Source organism: Nerophis ophidion, linkage group LG13 (assembly GCF_033978795.1).
Source record: "Nerophis ophidion isolate RoL-2023_Sa linkage group LG13, RoL_Noph_v1.0, whole genome shotgun sequence".
NCBI lineage: Eukaryota > Metazoa > Chordata > Actinopteri > Syngnathiformes > Syngnathidae > Nerophis > Nerophis ophidion.
In genome coordinates, this window is record NC_084623.1 from 53386398 (window position 1) to 53406071 (window position 19674).

General features: G+C 36.1%; 1 protein-coding gene across 1 annotated transcript in view; it reads left to right on the forward strand.

The window, feature by feature from the left end:
* The window catches only part of LOC133564733 (sodium channel subunit beta-4-like), a 56096-nt gene extending 36846 nt beyond the window's left edge, over positions 1-19250 (forward strand). Inside the window, exon 6 of the mRNA XM_061919213.1 lies at positions 1874-19250. Within this exon, the coding sequence (XP_061775197.1) occupies positions 1874-1967 (94 nt within the window). The 3' untranslated portion in view covers positions 1968-19250. The remainder of the gene's footprint in view (positions 1-1873) is intronic.
* Positions 19251-19674: the final 424 nt, after the last annotated feature.

Genomic DNA, 19674 nt, shown 5'->3' on the forward strand with positions numbered 1-19674 from the left:
TGGTCCACAGTTCCACGACCAGGACGAAAACCACACTGTTCCTCCTGAATCCGAGGTTCGACTATCCGACGTAGCCTCCTCTCCAGTACACCTGAATAAACCTGACCGGGAAGGCTGAGGAGTGTGATCCCACGATAGTTGGAACACACCCTCCGGTCCCCCCTTCTTAAAGAGAGGGACCACCACCCCGGTCTGCCAATCCAGAGGTACCGCCCCCGATGTCCACGCGATGCTGCAGAGTCTTGTCAACCAAGACAGCCCCACAGCATCCAGAGCCTTAAGGAACTCCGGGCGGACCTCATCCACCCCTGGGGCCTTGCCGCCGAGGAGCTTTTTAACTACCTCAGCGACCTCAGCCCCAGAAATAGGAGAACAGATACTTATATGTATATATACACACATATAGGGAGTAACCTTTTTTTTTATTTTAAACAGTACACTAATTCCCAAGATTTAAGTCAGGCTTATGGGGCGTGACATAATTGACCCAGTTTTCCCAGTATGAGGAAAAATTTCTCCAATTTATAATTAATAAAGGCAGTTATCTTCTCCATTTTATATATGTCCATGGTGGTTTCCATCCATTGCTTCAAAGTTGGGCTCTCCTGGGATATCCATTTCCTAGTCATGGTCTCATTAAGTATTTATCTTTCTTCAGCCAATCTTGAGGAGCAAGTCCAAAAAACAAAGTTTTACTTTCAAGGGGTATTTCTCGTTTAAAAATATCCTGTAAAGCGAATTATATTTATATAGCGCTTTTCTCGAGTGACTCAAAGCGCTTTAGATAGTGAAACCCAATATCTAAGTTACATTTAAACCAGTGTGGGTGGCACTGGGAGCAGGTGGGTAAAAGTGCCTTGCCCAAGGACACAACGGCAGTGACTAGGATGGCGGAAGCGGGACTCAAACCTGCAACCCTCAAGTTGCTGGCACGGCCACTCCACCAACCGAGCTATACCGTGGACTTATTTTTAACATATTATTGACTGGGACCCTCTTTGCTCACCAGGAGCCCTAAGGATTAAGAAGATATCAATCAATCAATCAATGTTTACTTATATAGCCCTAAATCACTAGTGTCTCAAAGGGCTGCACAAACCACTACGACATCCTCGGTAGAGCCCACATAAGGGCAAGGAAAACTCACACCCAGTGGGACGTCGGTGACAATGATGACTATGAGAACCTTGGAGAGGAGGAAAGCAATGGATGTCGAACGGGTCTAACATGATACTGTGAAAGTTCAATCCATAATGGATCCAACACAGTCGCGAGAGTCCAGTCCAAAGTGGATCCAACACAGCAGCGAGAGTCCCGTCCACAGCGGAGCCAGCGGGAAACCATCCCAAGCGGAGGCGGATCAGCAGCGCAGAGATGTCCCCAGCCGATACACAGGCGAGCAGTACATGGCCACCGGATCGGACCGGACCCCTTCCACGAGGGAGAGTGGGACATAGAAGAAAAAGAAAAGAAACGGCAGATCAACTGGTCTAAAAAGGGAGTCTATTTAAAGGCTAGAGTATACAAATGAGTTTTAAGGTGAGACTTAAATGCTTCTACTGAGGTGGCATCTGGAACTGTTACCGGGAGGGCATTCCAGAGTACTGGAGCCCGAAATGAAAAAGCTCTCCATATATTGTTATGGTTTGAAAATGAAAAATATCAAAATGGCCCCCGCATGCTTACATTTTTGGAAAAAGTTTGGACACCCCCTGCTCTAGGACATTTCCACTTCCTGCCAGGATGTTAATTACGGGGGCGTAAAAGGAAGAGCTGCTCCTGCAAGTCTTCATCTTTCCTCCGCCATGGCGAAGTTGTCGGTATTCCATTCTGTGGTATTATTTTTCATACCTGTATTTTCCTATCTCCGCAGTAAAGAGTGCCTGGTTAACGCCTCAGGGAACGACAACACAGAAAACGGACTTACGGGAGCCAAAGCTGACAACAAAGGAACACCAAAGGCATGAGCAAAAAAAAAAAAAAACTTGCATTACGTCTGTATGTTTATATGTATGTTATAATGAATGGGACTGTTGCTAACTAGTATTCTGTGCAAATGCATCGTTAAAAATTGCTTGGAATTGAAGAAGTACGCAGAAGGCTGAGTCACTCGACGCCATCTTCCCAGCCTGTACGCTCAAATTCTGCTTCTCGTTTCTCAGCAACTTCCCTCGTACTATTCCCAAGAATAATATCGATCCGGCTCTAATGGGTTCTCACTATTTAGACACCTGGATACACTAGAGCAGGGGTCACCAACCTTTTTTGAAACCAAGAGCTACTTCTTGGGTACTGATTAATGCAAAGGGCTACCAGTTTGATACACACTTAAATAAATTGCCAGAAATAGCTAAATTGGCTCAATTTACCTTTAATAAATAAATACATATATATAAAAAAGATGGGTCATTCCGTCGCAGATTTTTTTTCCTTTTACGGAAGGTTTTTTTGTAGAGAATAAACGATGAAAAAAACGGTTTAAAAGAGGAGAAAACAGGAAAAAAATGTAAATTAAATTTTGAAACATAGTTTATCTTCAATTTCGACTCTTTAAAATTCAAAATTCAACCGAAAAAAAGGAAGAGAAAAACTAGCTAATTCGAATCTTTTGGAAAAGAATTTAAAAAAAGAATTTATGGAACATTATTAGTCATTTTTCCTGATTAAGATTAATTTTAGAATTTGTATGACATGTTTTAAATAGGTTAAAATCCAATCTGCACTCTGTTAGAATATATAACAAATTGGACCAAGCTATATTTCTAACAAAAACCAATCATTATTTCTTCTAGATTTTCCAGAACAAAATTTTTAAAAGAAATTCAAAAGACTTAGAAATAAGATTTAAATTTTATTATACACATTTTCTAGATTTGCCAGAATAATGTTTTGGAATTTTAATCATAATAAGTTTGAAGAAATATTTCACAAATATTCTTCGTCGAAAAAACAGAAGCTAAAATTAAAAATTTAAATTAAAATGTATTTATTATTCTTAATAATAAAAAATAAAAAATACTTGAACATTGATTTAAATTGTTAGGAAAGAAGAGGAAGGAATTTAAAAGGTAAAAAGGTACATGTAATTAAAAATCCCAAAAATCATTTCTCAGGTTGTATTTTTTCTCTATAAATTGTCTTTCTGTAAGTGTATAAGTAAAAAACTAAAATTATTTATTTAAACAAGTGAAGTTTAAGTCTTTAAAATATTTTCTTGGATTTTCAAATTCTATTTGAGTTTTGTTTCTCTTAGAATTAAAAATGCAGAGCAAAGCGAGACCAGCTTGCTAGTACATAAATAAAATTTAAAAAATAGAGGCAGCTCACTGGTAAGTGCTGCTATTTGAGCTATTTTTAGAACAGGCCAGCGGGCGACTCATCTGGTCCTTACGGGCGACCTGGTGCCCGCGGGCACCGCTTTGGTGACCCCTGGTCTAGAGGAACATTGATGCCATAATGTTCGCATTTAATTCGCATTTAATTGAAAAAAAATGTACGCTGTTTCTCAAAAATCATTTTTATCTGACTTTTTTTTTATGCTTTTCAATTTTCCGGGGGAAACACTGGCAACCTTTAAGATTCGGGATGCAGCCAAAATAAAAATTGTCAAAACCGAAAACCGAAAAAAAAAAAACAAGTCCAAAAACTCAAAATACCAAAAAAAAATTATTATGCAAATTGTTGTTATCGTTACACTTATGACTAAAACTGTGTACTAACCTTTGTCGAATCAAGCCATTTCAATTGTTCAAATTAATATTTATCTTTCAAACAATGAAAACAATGATAAAATAATGAAAAAAAAAAATGATTGACTCCTGGTATTACAACAATATAAAATCAAAACAATAATGCACAGGCCAAAATACTGAACGGCGCCATATTTCTGTGCGGTTTTGTGCACATAGTCAGAACGGCGATGGAGATTTCACGTGATTAAACAACAACGTGGAGAACGGCTTTGCAGAAAATCGCCGTCTTTAATATAAACGAAGATTGATGAAACCCAAAAGCAGATTTGAACATACGGCTGGCGACATGGCTTCCTAACGCAAGTGAATGATCTTCCTCTGCAGTTATTTTGCTTTAAGATGAAAACACAGGTGCCTGCTTTTGCACCTGCGCCCTCTGTTGGCAGGAGGTCGAAATCACTGAAAATGAATTGGGGGTAAAAAAAACAAAACAAAAAAAAACTAAACAACCCACCCCAATTCTCGCCCCAAGACAATCCCAGGACTCCACAGTTAATCAAGCTGCTTCCGACTTTTTTAGCATGTGCACATTTGAGAACATTTACATGGTATTTATGCCACTATGTTCATTCCTTGCAAATTATGTTAAACTCAGCTGTCATACCTTTGAAAAGGTGGAAGAAAAGTGACTATTCACTGACTATAGCATCGAAAATCTAATCATAGAGATGTACTGTCGAGTATTAGGGCCACACTGAAAGGGGAACATGTAATAATCAGGGGCGTCCCTTCCAATGAGAGCCTTCAGTATCATTCATTACAGATAATTATCCGATACAGTATCACCACGGATCTTATATACTTGTATTGTTTTGTAGTGTGGAATAATAGAAAAGGCTTGATCACGTCAAATGAGTCAAACATAGAACAATATTAGGTACGGAAAACGTTAACCTATTCATATTTAATCGTCTGGAATGGACTCACGCCGTCTGATAATTGTTGTCAGCTGACCACAATAATTAATTAAATTAAGCTCATGGCGCTGGATATCTTCTAATACGCTTCTACACTAATATGCTACTATAATTATTTAATATTTCATTATATTGACAAATTTACTGTTTTGCACAATTTTGTTCCATTAAGGACACTTATTACAACAATTAAAATATGAGGAGGGAAAGTAATAAAAAAATGACAATTTTAATTTTAAGAATTTTAAAAAATGTGAAATATTATGATAGAAAATAAATAATTTTCCAACAACAACCATGTGATATTGGAAAAAGACAAGAGAAGAAAATACGCATTATTTTAGAGGGAAAAGAGTGTATTGCCATTTTAATAAATGTTGTAATATTCCATGAAAAAGGTTAAAAAAAAATTTTGAGCGGAATATTGACAGGAACAGTTTTATTTTGACAGGATTGATATAATAAAAAAGGCCAAATTGTGCAGTAATAAAGTTGTGCCGTTTATGGACATAAGTCACATTACAATTAAAAAAAAAAGTTGTTATATCTAGAGAATAAAAGCTAAATATTATGAGGGAAAAGTATTTTTTTAATTAAAATTATAATTTAAAAAGGCTGAAATATTATGAAAGAAAAGTAATCATTTTCCAACAACAATGTGATATTGGAAAAAAGACAGTGTAAATCACATCATAACAAGAAAATAGTCATTATTTTTACAAGGAAAAGGGCGTATTGCCATTGTAATAAAAGTTGCACAATTTAATGAATAGCTAAATTTAAAAAATATAATAAAAATCATAATATCGACAGAAACAGTTGTATTTTGACACTAAAGATAGAATTTTAAAAAAGGCAAAATTGTGCAGTTATAAAGTTGTGTCGTTTAAAGACGGAAGTCACATTACCATTAAAAAAAAGTTGTTATATCTAGAGAATAAAAGCTGAATATTATGAGGGGAAAAGTCATATTTAATTAAAATTATAATTTCAAAAAGGCTGAAATATTATGAAAGAAAAGTAATCATTTTCCAATAAACAATGTGATATTGGAAAAAAGACAGTGTAAATCACATCATAACAAGAAAATAGGCATTATTTTACGAGGAAAAGGGCGTATTGCCATTGTAATAAAAGTTGCACAATTCTATGAAAAAGGCTAAATTAAGAAAAAAATATTAAAATCGAAATATTTACAGAAACAGTTTTATTTTGACACTAAAGATAGAATTTAAAAAGGCAATATCGTGCAGTAATAAAGTTCAGCCGTTTCCAGACAGAAGTCATATTACAATTTTTAAAAAATGTGTTAAATCTAGAGAATAAAAGCTGATTATTATGAGGGAAAATTCATATTTAATTAAAATTATAACTTGAAAAATGCTGAAATATTATGAAAGAAAAGTAATAATTTTCCAACAACAATGTGATATTGGAAAAAAGACAGTGTAAATCACATCATAACAAGAAAATAGTCATTATTTTACAAGGAAAAGGGCATATTGTAATAAAAGTTCCACTATTCCATGAAAAAGGCTAAATTAAGAAAAAAAAATTCAAAATGTTGACAGAAAGTTTTATTTTGACACTAAAGATATACTAAAAAAGGCAAAATTGTGCACTTATAAAGTTGTGTCGTTTGAAGACAAAAGTCACATTACAATTAAAAAAAAAGTTGTTATATTAAGAGAATAAAAGCTGAATATTATGAGGGAAAAGTCATACTTTTACCAAAAAAATAAAAATAGTTAAAGTTTGTCAAATTCTTACTTAGGCTATTACTAAAATAAATATGAAATTCCGAGAATTTTAATTACAATTTCATGACCCAAAAATGATACAACTTGTCTTATTCACTCCATTCTTGTACTATTGTGACTTTTCCACATGGAAAAAAATGCAAATGTAATTCTTAACACAGCACTACTTTTTTTCTCATCGATTTCTTGTCGAGTTTGGCCCTAATACTCCATTTCTGCTCCAAAAGATACACAACGGGTACATCGTCGCCTTTTATGACGAACAAATTTTTTTTTTTTTTTTTTTTATGTCAACTCACGTCCCAGGACAAGTAGAAAGTTCCAGCTTCCTAGTATGCAACTCTACCGGAGGATACTTGAGAAGCTGGAACACACACGGCGGCCACACACCCTCACACATAGCTGGGATAGCTGGGACAGCTGAGCGCCACACACACACACACACACACACACACACACACACACACACACACACACACACAGAGTGCAAACACACAATACAGCACTTTATCACTTTGCAGGGTGGCTGCACAAATGTTATTATTATTATTCTTTGAGTCATTCATATTAGTATTCAAGCCCTCTCCTTGCTTTCAATATAAGCAATAGAATATTAGACATTATTATGCAATAACCCGATTAAAGGAACTTTATTAGTTCAGTCCAAGGCACTATGCATCCACATTAAATGGGCCAAGACAGTGCAACCTCCATTTACAAACTTCATTGGTTCTTGAATCGCAAAGTTAGTATTGTGAAGCCAATTTCTCCATAAGAAACTATGCAAATATAAAAAATTGTGTTGCAGTAAAATGAAGGTGTGTACACGTTGAACACAACATGAAGTGCGATACGGTACTGCAGGGGTCACCAACTCAGGTAGCCCGTAAGGACCAGATGTTCGAAAATAGCTCAAATAGCAGCACTTACCAGTGAGCTGTCTCTATTTATTAAATTGTATTTATTTACTAGCAAGCTGGTCTCGCTTTGCGCAACATTTTTAATTTTAAGAGAGACAAAACTCAAATAGAATTTGAAAATCCAAGAAAATATTTTAAAGACTTGGTCTTCATTTGTTTAAATAAATTCATTTATTTTTTTTACTTTGCTTCTTATAACTTTCAGAAAGACAATTTTAGAGAAAAAATACAACCTTAAAAATGATTTTAGGATTTTTAAACACTTTTTACCTTTTAAATTCCTTCCTCTTCTTTCCTATTTTTTCTTTTATTGTAAAGAATAGTACATACAATTTAATTTAATTCTTCATTTTAGCTTCTGTTTTTTCGACGGAGAATATTTGTGAATTATATCTTCAGACTAATTATGATTAAAATTCTAAAAAATTATTCTGGCAAATCTAGAGAATCTGTAGAATCAAATTTAAATCTTATTTCAAAGTGGATTTTAACCTATTTAAAACACGTCAACAAAATTCTAAAATTAATCCTAATCAGTAAAAATTACTAAAGATGTTACATAAATTATTTTTTAATTTTTTTCAAAAAGATTTGAATTAGCTAGTTTTTCTCTTCATTTCAGTTGAATTTTTAATTTTAAAGAGTTAAAATTGAAGATAAACTACGTTTAAAAATTTAATTTTCATTTTTTTCATGTTTTCTCCTCTTTTAAGAATAGAATAGAATAAAATATATATTTATTGTCATTGTACATTGTACAACGAAATTGTATGCAAACTACTTTAGTGCGAAATCATACATAAACACATAAGAACATAGATAAAAATAGATAAAAATACATAAAATACATAAAAATACCAAGCATACAACTCACAACCACACTCATTATTGTTATCTTGTGTTCAGCGACACTATTGCTCTCGGGTAAAATGTGTTTTTAAAACGGTTTGCCCGGCATTTTATTTTATTTAAACTGTTCAATTAAGTGTTTTCATCATTTATTCTCTACAAAAAAACTTCCGTAAAAGGAAAAAAAAATGTACGACGGAAAGACAGACAGAAATACCCATTTTTTTATATATATACATTTATTTATTAAAGGTAAATTAAGCAAATTGGCTATTTCTGGCAATTTATTTAAATATGTATCAAACTGGTAGCCCTTCACATTAATCAGTACCCAAGAAGTAGCTCTTGGTTTCAAAAAGGTTGGTGACCCCTGCGGTACTTTATATAAAACATTTAAAAAAAACATAAGACGTGATGGATCGACGTTGTAATTAATAACAGGCCAAAACAACAACGACAATCTGAACTGTTCACATCGCCGCTCTGTCGACACAGAAGTCGCTTTGGTGCCCTCACAATCGATTAGAAATCACAAAAGTCCTTAACTTGAACATCCATTTCGCTACAATGATTTGATTTGATTTTTATTAGGGATCCCCATTGGCTGGTTGCCACAACAACCCACTATTACAAGTAAAAGCATATAATTATAACTACACAATACAGACAAAAAAATAAAAGCATCAATAAGAAAACAGGCAAACAGTCACAGAATAATAACTACCATATAAATATAACTACACAATATAAAACCAAACAAAATCATCCACGAGCAAACTAACTAAAAGACTCAGATAAAATATTACTTTCCTTTTAAAAACCTGTTTACTTTCAACGCCAGTGAGAATTTCAGGCAGGTTATTCCAGGATGATACAGATCTATAAATAAAAGATTTCCGCAAAGTATTCTTCCTGGGACGAGGGAGTACAGAATGCTCCTCACTGGACTCCCTGGTATTATGATTATGTATAGTGCTACTGTGAACTATTTGGGCCATGAGAAAAGCAGGAGTTTTACTACCAGTTACTGATTTGAAGAATATAAGAGTATTATCATTATGATAAACATATGAAACAAGTAAAAATGACTTACATTAATAAAGGCAAGGGGAGGACTAGAAAGGGAGCAACAGACAGTAGAGCCTGCTTTGGCAATTAAAACTGGCCGCTTCGTCGATCCTTTAATACTTGTGAACGCCATTGACCCTTAAAAGCCTGAACAACTGAAAATTTGACAGAAAATTCAAATTATTTCAGAATTGGAGCTTTTATTAGTCTTTCTGATTTTTTTTCCCATCTTTTTACAAAAATTAAAAAGAAAATTTCCATATATGATTTTCAATTTGTATCAAATTTGATACAGCCAGTCACAAAATTGTATTTTTTGTGTTTATTTTTTTTACCTAACCAAAACATGATGGAATACACAGAAATATCGGTGTTGTTATTTACAAAAATTACAAAAAACAATTTCCACATATGATTTTCAATTAGTATCATATTTGACACAGCCGGTCACAAAATGTTATTTTTTGTGTTTATTTTTTTCACCTAACCAAAACATGATGCGATTAACAGAAATATATATTTTATTTACAAAACATACAAAGACAATTTCCATATATGATTTTCAATGTGTATCATATTTGATACAGACGTTCACAAAATTTTATTTTGTGTTTTTTTTCCCACCTAAACAAAACAGGATGCAATCCACATAAATATATGTCATGTCATTTACAAAAATTACAAAGACAATTTCCGTATATGATTTTCAATGTGTATCATATTTGATACAGCCGGTCACAAAATGTTATTTTTTTTGTTAATTTTTTTCACCTAACCAAAACATGATGCAATACGCAGAAATATTGGCCATGTTATTTACAAAAATTACAAAGACAATTTCCACATATGATTTTCAATTTGTATCATATCTGACACAGCCTGCCACAAAATGTAATTTTTTGTGTTTATTTTTTTCACCTAACCAAAACATGATGCAATAAACAGAAATATATATTTTATTTACAAAAAATACAAAGACAATTTCCATATATGATTTTCAATTTGTATCATATTTGATACAGCCGGTCACAAAATGTTATTTTTGGTGTTTATTTTTTTTCACCTAACCAAAACATGATGCAATACACAGAAACATCCGTCATGCTATTTCCAAACACAAAAACGACATTAGTCATCGTCAACTTTCCGCAACTTAACTTCACATTCTTTATCATGTTCAAAGCATCGTCAATTCTGTAATTATTTGCCATCTAAAAAAATAATAATAATCGAACGTGTACCCATGTTGCTACCTCTCTGCTCCGCCAGCGCGTATACGCACGTGACGTATCTAAGAAGGTGCGCTTGTTTTATGTCTCTGTGAGAAGCAGAGACAAGAAAGAGTGAGAAGAGCCTGTAATGTAATACTCACAGCGTGTAATCAAATATCACGATGTAGTCATTTTCTATATCGCACAGAGACAAACTCAAGTATATCGCTCAGCCCTAATTTACATGACACATATTAATATTCTATATCCAAATAACACACTATTTACCTCTCACGCTCATTCATTAAAGGCCAAATAGACCAAATCAACACATGCTATTATAACAAACCGTCCAAAATCCCGTGCAGTATCTTCAAAACATTTTTTTGTTGCTGCAGAACGCGTCCTTTAGGTACGATGCGAGTACTAGAGTAGTCAGTGTACAGCTTGTATAGCGATATAGGTGCACTACGGCCGAAGTGATATCCACGCCTTGTTTACATTTGCCTAACCCAGGGGTCGGCAACCCGCGGCTCTTTAGCGCCGCCCTAGTGGCTCTCTGGAGCTTTTTCAGAAATATATGAAAAATGGAAATGATGAGGGGAAAACAAACATATTTTGTGTTTTAATTTGGTTTCCGTAGGAGGACAAACATGACACAAACCTCCCTAATTGCTATAAAGCACATGGTTTATATTAAACAGGCTTCACTGATTCGAGTATTTGGCGAGCGCCGTTTTGTCCTACTAATTTTGCCGGTCCTTGAACTCACCGTGGCTTGTTTACATGTATAACTTTCTCCGACTTTCTAGGACGTGATTTACGCTACTTCTTTTTCCGTCTAGTTTTGTCCACAAAACTTATAACGTTGTGCATGAATACACAAAGGTGAGTTTTGTTGATGTTATTGACTTGTGTGGAGTGTGCTAATCAGACATAACATGCTATTTAGGCTAGCTGTATGTCAGTGGTTCTTAACCTGGGACACGCCCGACTTATCGTGTAAATAAAAACTTCTCCCTATCGGCGTATTACGGCTACGGCAACAGCAGAAGTAATTTGTTGTGAGTTTATGCGCTGTGTTGGTTTTGTTCTTTATACAAGGTGATGTTCATGCACGGTTCATTTTGTGCACCAGTAAAAAAAAACTGGGTAACACTTTAGTATGGGGGACATATTCACCATGAATTAGTTGCTTATTGACGTTAAAATTACTCTTTACTAGTCATTATTAAGTTCGTATTAATGCCTTATGCGGTATGGACTTATTATAACCCTAACTCTCTAACCCCGGCCCTAACTCTCTAACCTTAACCCTAACCAAATAACTCTAAATTAAGTCTTTGTTACTTAAAATTAGGGCTGCAACAACTAATCGGTTAAAATCGATTATAAAAAATTGTTGGCGATTAATTAAGTCATCGATTTGTTGGATCTATGCTATGCGCAGAGGCTACTTTTTTATTTATTTAAAAAATATATATACATATATTTTTAAATAATACTAATAATTTAAAAATAGCAAAGGCATATCAAATAAAATTTAAATAGAAATTGAATGCCTCTTTTCTATTTGCAGCCTTCTCAGGTAAATATCAAAATAAACTTTTCCCACAGGCTAATAATAAATTGTTATATTGTAGTGTCCAGGAAGAGGTAGTGCTGCTAGGGGTTCTGTGTATTAGTTCTGTTGTGTTACAGTGCGGATGTTCTCCCGAAATGTGCTTGTCATTCTCGTTTAGTGTTGGTTCACAGTGTGGCGCATATTTGTAACAGTCTTAAAGTTGTTTATACGGCCACCCTCAGTGTGACCTGTATGGCTGTTGACCAAGCTTGCATTGCATTAGTGTGTGTGTGTGTGTGTGTGTGTGTGTGTGTGTGTGTGTGTGTGTGTGTGTGTGTGTGTGTGTGTGTGTGTGTGTGTGTGTAAGCCACATATATCATGTGTTTCTACGTTGGAAAAGCGGACGCTTTTTAGAGGACGCTTGAGGCAGAGCCTTTAAGGCACGCCCCCAATATTGTTGTCCAGGTGGGAATCGGGAGAAATTTGGGAGAATGGTTGCCCCCTCAGATTTTCGTGAGGGGCACTGAAATTTGGGAGTCTCCTTGGAAAATCGGGGGGGGCCAAATGAAAATACACGGCGGGCCAAATTTAGCCCGCGGGCCAGAGTTTGACACCCATGCTCTAACCTTAACCCTAACCAAAAAACTCTAAATTAAGTCATTGTTACTTAGAATTAGGGCTGCAACAACTAATCGATTAAAATCGATTATAAAAAATAGTTGGCGATTAATTTAGTCATCGATTTGTTGGATCTATGCTATGCGCAGGGGCTACTTTTTTAATTTATTTAAAATATATATATATATTTTTTTTATAAACTGAAACATTTACAAACAGTTGAGAATCAATAATCAAAATAAGTATGGTGCCAGTATGCTGTTTTTCAATAAAATACTGGAAAGGATAGAAATGTAGTTTGTCTCTTTTATCCGATTATTAATCGATTAATCGAAATAATAATCGACAGATTAATCGACTATCAAATTAGTTGTTAGTCGCAGCCCTACTTAGAATATGTTCCTCTGGTGTCCAAAAAACTCTAAATTAAGTCTTTGTTACTTGGAATATGTTCCCCATACTAAAGTGTTACCAAAAACATATGTGAAGTGAATTATATTTATATAGCGCTTTTTCTCTAGTGACTCAAAGCGCTTTACATCATGACACCCGATATCTAATTTTTACATTTAAACCAGTGTGGGTGGCACTGGGAGCAGGTGGGTAAAGTGTCTTGCCCAAGGACACAACAGCAGTGACTAGGATAGCGGAAGCGGGGATTGAACCTGCAACCCTCAAGTTGCTGGCACAGCCGCTCTACCAACCGAGCTGTACCGTATTTTTCGGAGTATAAGTCGCTCCAGAGTATAAGTCGCACCCACAGCCAAACTACGAAAAAAAATTCGACTTATAGTCCGAAAAATACGGTAACTCTGTATTGAATTTGAAAAAAAAAACATTTATAAATTGTATTTTTCACTAAAGAAGGGTTCGGTGATTGCGGGTATGAAACTGGTGTGGTACGGTACCTCCAACAAGGTTAAGAAGCACTGCTGTATGTACATACAGTTGTAATCAAAATTATTCAACCCCCACACAATTTTGGTGTTTTAGCAAGTTGGACATTTATTCCGTATTTTGTTTATAGTCATATCAAATAAAGATGCATTAAATAGACAAATGCAACTTGAATTACATTATATTTTTTAACATACCAAACAGTGTCATTCCTCTTAATATCTTATTGACAAAATTATTCAACCCCTTGAAGATCATAACTCTTAAGAACAGAATTTGAATAAGGTCTTTTCAATCAGGTGTTGAAAACACCTGTAGATGTGTTTAGAACCATAACCATGATTGAAAAAGACTGTGACGCTCAGCTTCTTCTAGATGGTCAATGGTGTATTTGCAACATGGTGAAGTCCAGGGAGTGGTCAAAGAAGTCAAGAGAGGAGGTAATTTCTCTTCATAAGAAAGGATATGGATATAAGAAAATAGCAAAGACATTACACATTCCAAGAGACACAGTTGGGAGCATAATTCGCAAGTTTAAAGCTAAAGGCACAGTGGAAAGACTACCTGGGCGTGGTAGAAAGAGGATGCTGTGTGCAACTGCTGTCCGGTATTTGAAGCGTACAGTTGTGAAAAACCCCCAGCTGAGGAACTACAACAGGACATTGCAGAGGGGGGAACGCAGGTTTCGTCCCAGACAGATGAAGGCCTCCATGCCAGAACTCCCAGGTGCACACCACTTCTGACTACCAGGCACAAGAAAAATAGACTCCAGTATGCCAAAAATCGTCTGGACAAACCCCAAAGGTTTTGGTAAACTGTTCTATGGAGTGATGAGACAAGAGTGGAACTCTCTGGGCCTATGAATCAACGTTATGTCTGGAGGAGAAAAAATGAAGCTTACAAAGAGAAGAACACCTTGCCTACTGTTAAGCATGGTGGGGGGGTCAATCATGCTCTGGGGCTGTTTCTCTGCCTCAGGTACCGGGAATCTCCAGCGCGTTCAAGGCATTATGAATTCTATTTCCTAGCAGGATATATTAGCTGCAAATGTTATGAAGTCAGTGAGGAAGCTGAGGCTTGGGAGACGTTGGACCTTCCAACAGGACAAAGATCCCAAGCATACCTCCAAATCAACATCAGAGTGGTTGCAGAAGAAGGGCTGGAAGACTCTGGAGTGACCTTCACAGTCGCCAGACCTAAATCTTAGAGAAAAGCTGTGGTGGGACTTGAAGAAGGCAGTTGCAGCACGCAAGCCCAAGAATATGAATGAACTGGAGGCCTTTGCCCAAGAGGAATGGGCTAAAATACCTGTAGATGGTTGCAAGAAGTTAGTATATCACGTTTGAAGGATGTCATTACTGCCAAAGGGTGTTCTACTAAGTACTAAAGATGCATGGAACTAGGGGGTCGAATCATTTTGTCAATGAGATATTAAGAAAAATGTCCTTTTTTGGTATTTTGTAAAATACAGTGTTACAATTTAAGTTGCATTTGTCTATTTGACACATTTTTATTTGATATGACTATAAACAAAATACGGAATAAATGTCCAACTTGTGTGGGGGTTGAATAATTTGGATCTCAACTGTATTGCATCATTATGCCTCACTATATTTGAGCTCATTTAGTTTCCTCTAAGTCCTCATAATTTAATTTATATCTCATGACACACTATCTGTATGGAATATGGCTTTTAATTTTTTGCGGCTCCAGACGGATTTTTTAATGTATTTTTGGTCCAAATATGGCTCTTTCAACATTTTGGGTTGCCGACCCCCTGGCTTAACCGAATGATGTCATGCGTCAGACAAAAAGTGAAAGTGCAAACTAGAGAAAGGACTTTTGAATATGCGTTTTCCTGACTCAATTTTGGACCTTGGACCATGTTGTTTACATGCGTTGCTGCAGTACAGTGCTGATGATGGCTATGTCGTCACAGTGTGCACCACTACTGCCACCCAGCGGTCACACTCATAATGCATCATGACGTGGGATGCATTTGGGCTCAGTTCAAATTAGTTACAAAATAAAATGTTCACAGTGAACCAAAAAAAAAAAAAGTACATGCACTTGTCTATAATATAAGTGATGTTTCATATGTTATTATCCGTGCCAGGTGGGTGTTTTATCAACATTTTTGTGAGGGACTGATTCAAATTAAGCCAGAATTGTATTAATAATGTCAGAATGGGGCTGACTACTATATTGTCTTTAAAACTGCCGCAGCAGCTGGAACTCATACTGCCAGTCCAGGAGTCTCATGTCTGCCTAACAACATATTTTAACAGGGGGGGAGGGGGGAAAAAAAAAAAGGTATATTTTAATTATTATATTGACAGATTATTTTCTAGTAAAGTGTACCACTTTAGAGGAGCGGTCCCCAACCTTTTTGTCGGCCAATATCTACGAATCCAATGTGGAAACGAGTTGTTTGTGTTTATTTGGAACATGCACGCATACAACAGGATACGTCGCGGTTTCCGGTTTCTCCATTCGACATGTTCGAAAAGGAGTAGGAAGAAGCAGAGCTCATTTTATCCTACACCTTTTCCTTTACATAGAAAGTTTCTAAAAACTTTTTTCCACTTCCTGTTCTCAACGTATTAGAATAGAATAGTCATTATAGTTGCATATAAAAGTTGCATATAATGACTCCAATTTAAAGGCCTACTGAAATGAGATTTTCTAATTTAAACATTTTATGTGTCATACTTGATCATTTCGCGATATTACCATATTTTTGCTGAAAGGATTTAGTAGAGAACATCGATGATAAAGTTTGCAACTTTTGGTCGCTAATAAAAAAAAAGCCTGGCCTGTACCGGAAGTAGCAGACGTCACGGGTTGTGGAGCTCCTCACATCTGAACATTGTTTGCAATCATGGCCACCAGCAGCGAGAGCGATTCGGACCGAGAAAGCGACGATTTCCCCATATATTTGAGCGAGGATGAAAGATTCGTGGATGAGGATAGTGAGAGTGAAGGACTAGAAAAACAAAAAAGAGCAGTGGGAGCGATTGAGATGTTATTAGACACATTTACAAGGATAATTCTTGAAAATCCCTTATCTGCTTATTGTGTTGCTAATGTTGTAGTGAGATTATATGAAAGTCGGACGGGTGTGGCGACCGCCAGTGTCTCTGAGGGAAGCCACGTTTCTCGACGAGGCGAAGCGAAGGCAGCCGTTGGGGCCGGGCTGAGATTTTTTTTTGTTTTCCCCCACCTCCACGGTGGAAGCATCCCACGTTCGGGGGCGGTCGGTCGGAGGAGACAAGAGAGTCCGCAACTGCCTCTTTGAGGAACAACGCCAGCTCCGCTCATGTCTACGGTAAGAGCCGACTTATTACCATAATTTTCTCACCGAAACCTGCCGGTTGACATGTGGTAGGGAACCATGTTCGCTTGACCGCTCTGTTCCATAGTAAAGCTTCAACGTCATCTTTCGGGAATGTAAACAATGAAAAAAGGAAACACCGGCTGTGTTTGTGTTGCTAAAGGCAGCCGCTTCCCACCTACGTCTTTCTTCTTTGACGTCTCCATTATTAATTGAACAAATTGCAAAAGATTCAGCAACACAGATGTCCAGAAAACTGTAATTATGCGATTAAAGCAGACGACTTATACCTGGGATCAGGGCTGGAACAAAATGTCCGCTACAATCCGAGACGTCAAACGCACGCGTGATCATTCAGCGACATTTTCAACAGGATACTTCGCGCGAAATTTGAAATTGCAATTTAGTAAACTAAAAAGGCCGTATTGGCATGTGTTGCAATGTTAATATTTCATCATTGATATATAAACTATCAGACTGCGTGGTCGCTAGTAGTGGGTTTCAGTAGGCCTTTAACTATTTCACCAACTCGTAGCAATGGGTCGTTCGTGAACGAAATGGCTCTTCGAATGACTCTTTTTTTATACTTCACGTAATGGCTCTTATTTTCTTTAAGTTCTCTTCCCCTGATGTTTATCGGTGGTCGGCAAGCAGCATTTGGGGCGCACAGTTTAGCCGACTATGATCGAATTGTAATGCAATTGGTTAATAATCTAACATTAAGAGTTAAAAAAAAGTCTGAGTTTTGTCTTTTTGTACCTTTTTGAACACCCGTAGCGTAATATTTATCCGTTTTAAACGTGTTAAGCGGGAGAAAGCCAAAAGTTTAACGTTGTGACAAGTTCAAAAGCAAATAATTTGCTGTAATTAATGGAAATGTGAAAAATAAAACTCAGAAATCAATTTGAGTCCGATTCTTGCGGTGACGATTTGATTCGGAATCGATTGTTGATTCAAACTGAGAATTTATTAGTTATTATAAACCACAAAGTGGCCTTAGAAACGTTGCATTAAAAAAAAAAATGTTGAACTTATTCTTGAAAAAAAATAGGAACCTATTCAAAATCTGAATAAATTAGAATTGTTGTTTTGATATGAATTCTAATATGTTTCAGCATTATGTAAATAATAAAGCCAGATTTACATGAATATGTACAATTTGTGAAAATAAAATACCGTATTTCCCTGATTTGCCGCCGGGGCGCTAATTAAAATTTAAAACCTATTCTCACTCCTGCGCTTACCAAAGGCATGCGGTAAAAGTAAGCATGCGCCAATTATTTTAAAACCTCTTCTCACTCCGGCACTTACCAAAGGCATGTAGTAAAAATTTGAGTGTGATGTAAGCTTGGACCTTAAATCCTACTGAATAGCTCTTAATCTTCTTCCCTTTAGGCGATTTCAAATGATTGAAATCAGTCTCCTCCATTTTGAAAAATTTGACAGGGGAAGTGTCACTCGTGACGTCACGAGTTTGACCAGGCGGTAATAATAAGCATGCGCTAATTATTTTGCGAAGCGAGTTTGACCAGGCAGTAATTCAAGGCAGGCGCATACTATATGCCCTGCGGCAATTCAAGGAAATACGGTATCTATTACTTGTGAAAATAAGATATGCATAAATCATACAAATGTTATTATAATTAATTTAAATCCTGAAGTGTACGTAATTGTTGCTTAAAAATTAATTAAAGCAACAAAAAAAAAAAACAGGAACCGAAAGAGTCGTCTATTTTCATTGAACCGGGTCGATAAAGTCGACTCTTTGAAAAAGAACCGAACATCCCACTGATTTAAGGAGGCTCAACCAAGTGCGATATTGTGACTCTCGGACGGAAGTTGGCGTTCTTTCACAATAAAATACCCGGAAAACAAAATTAAATGGATGCGATTTTTTTTTTTTCTGCGGTTGGGGACCGCTGCTCGATACGTACTTTGTTACTGGCCACACTGCCAAGTCCACATTCCACTTAAATCCTAACGTCCAATCAGTGATCAGTACAGTTCAACAGCAGGAATCCCTTAAAAAGGATAAGGGTATATATGTTTAAGAAAACAAAAAAAATAAAAATAAAAAATATGGTCTTATTTAGCACAAATGTTTTCACTTTGATCAAGTGAAAGGTAACTTGTGTCCACCAACTGAAAAACAGTCGTTTCTACAAACAATGTACTTACTCAGCAATTGTCTGTGTTCTACTGTGTGTACACAACTATACCGTCTGTGCACACCTTCAGCATTTTTCATCTTTCTCTGAATGTGTGTACTCATACCGCTCCTGATGCTCACCTCATGACTATGCACCTGTAACCTGACTTGTTGACAAAATAGAATGATGTAAATAAAAGATGACAACCAACGCAGGTCTCGCACGAGTCATCTTTGCCATAAACTAGTGGGTCTCAAACCTTTTTTTCACCATCAGAAAACACTGGGCTCTCCGAGTGCCATCATAATGACCAACATCAACATACAGTAGCGTAGGAGGCCCAAGTATTCATTGAAAACAAGGCAGGGGTTTTACTGAACAATATTATTGACCACTCTTAACATTACACACAGTTTGTGTATGTATATATATATATATATATATATGTGTGTGTGTGTACAATTCTGTATGTATAAACATATTTATGTATGTATATATATACATATATATACATATATATATATATATATATATATATATATATATATATATATAGGGCTTCACGGTGGCAGAGGGGTTAGTGCGTCTGCCTCACAATACGAAGGTCCTGCAGTCCTGGGTTCAAATCCAGGCT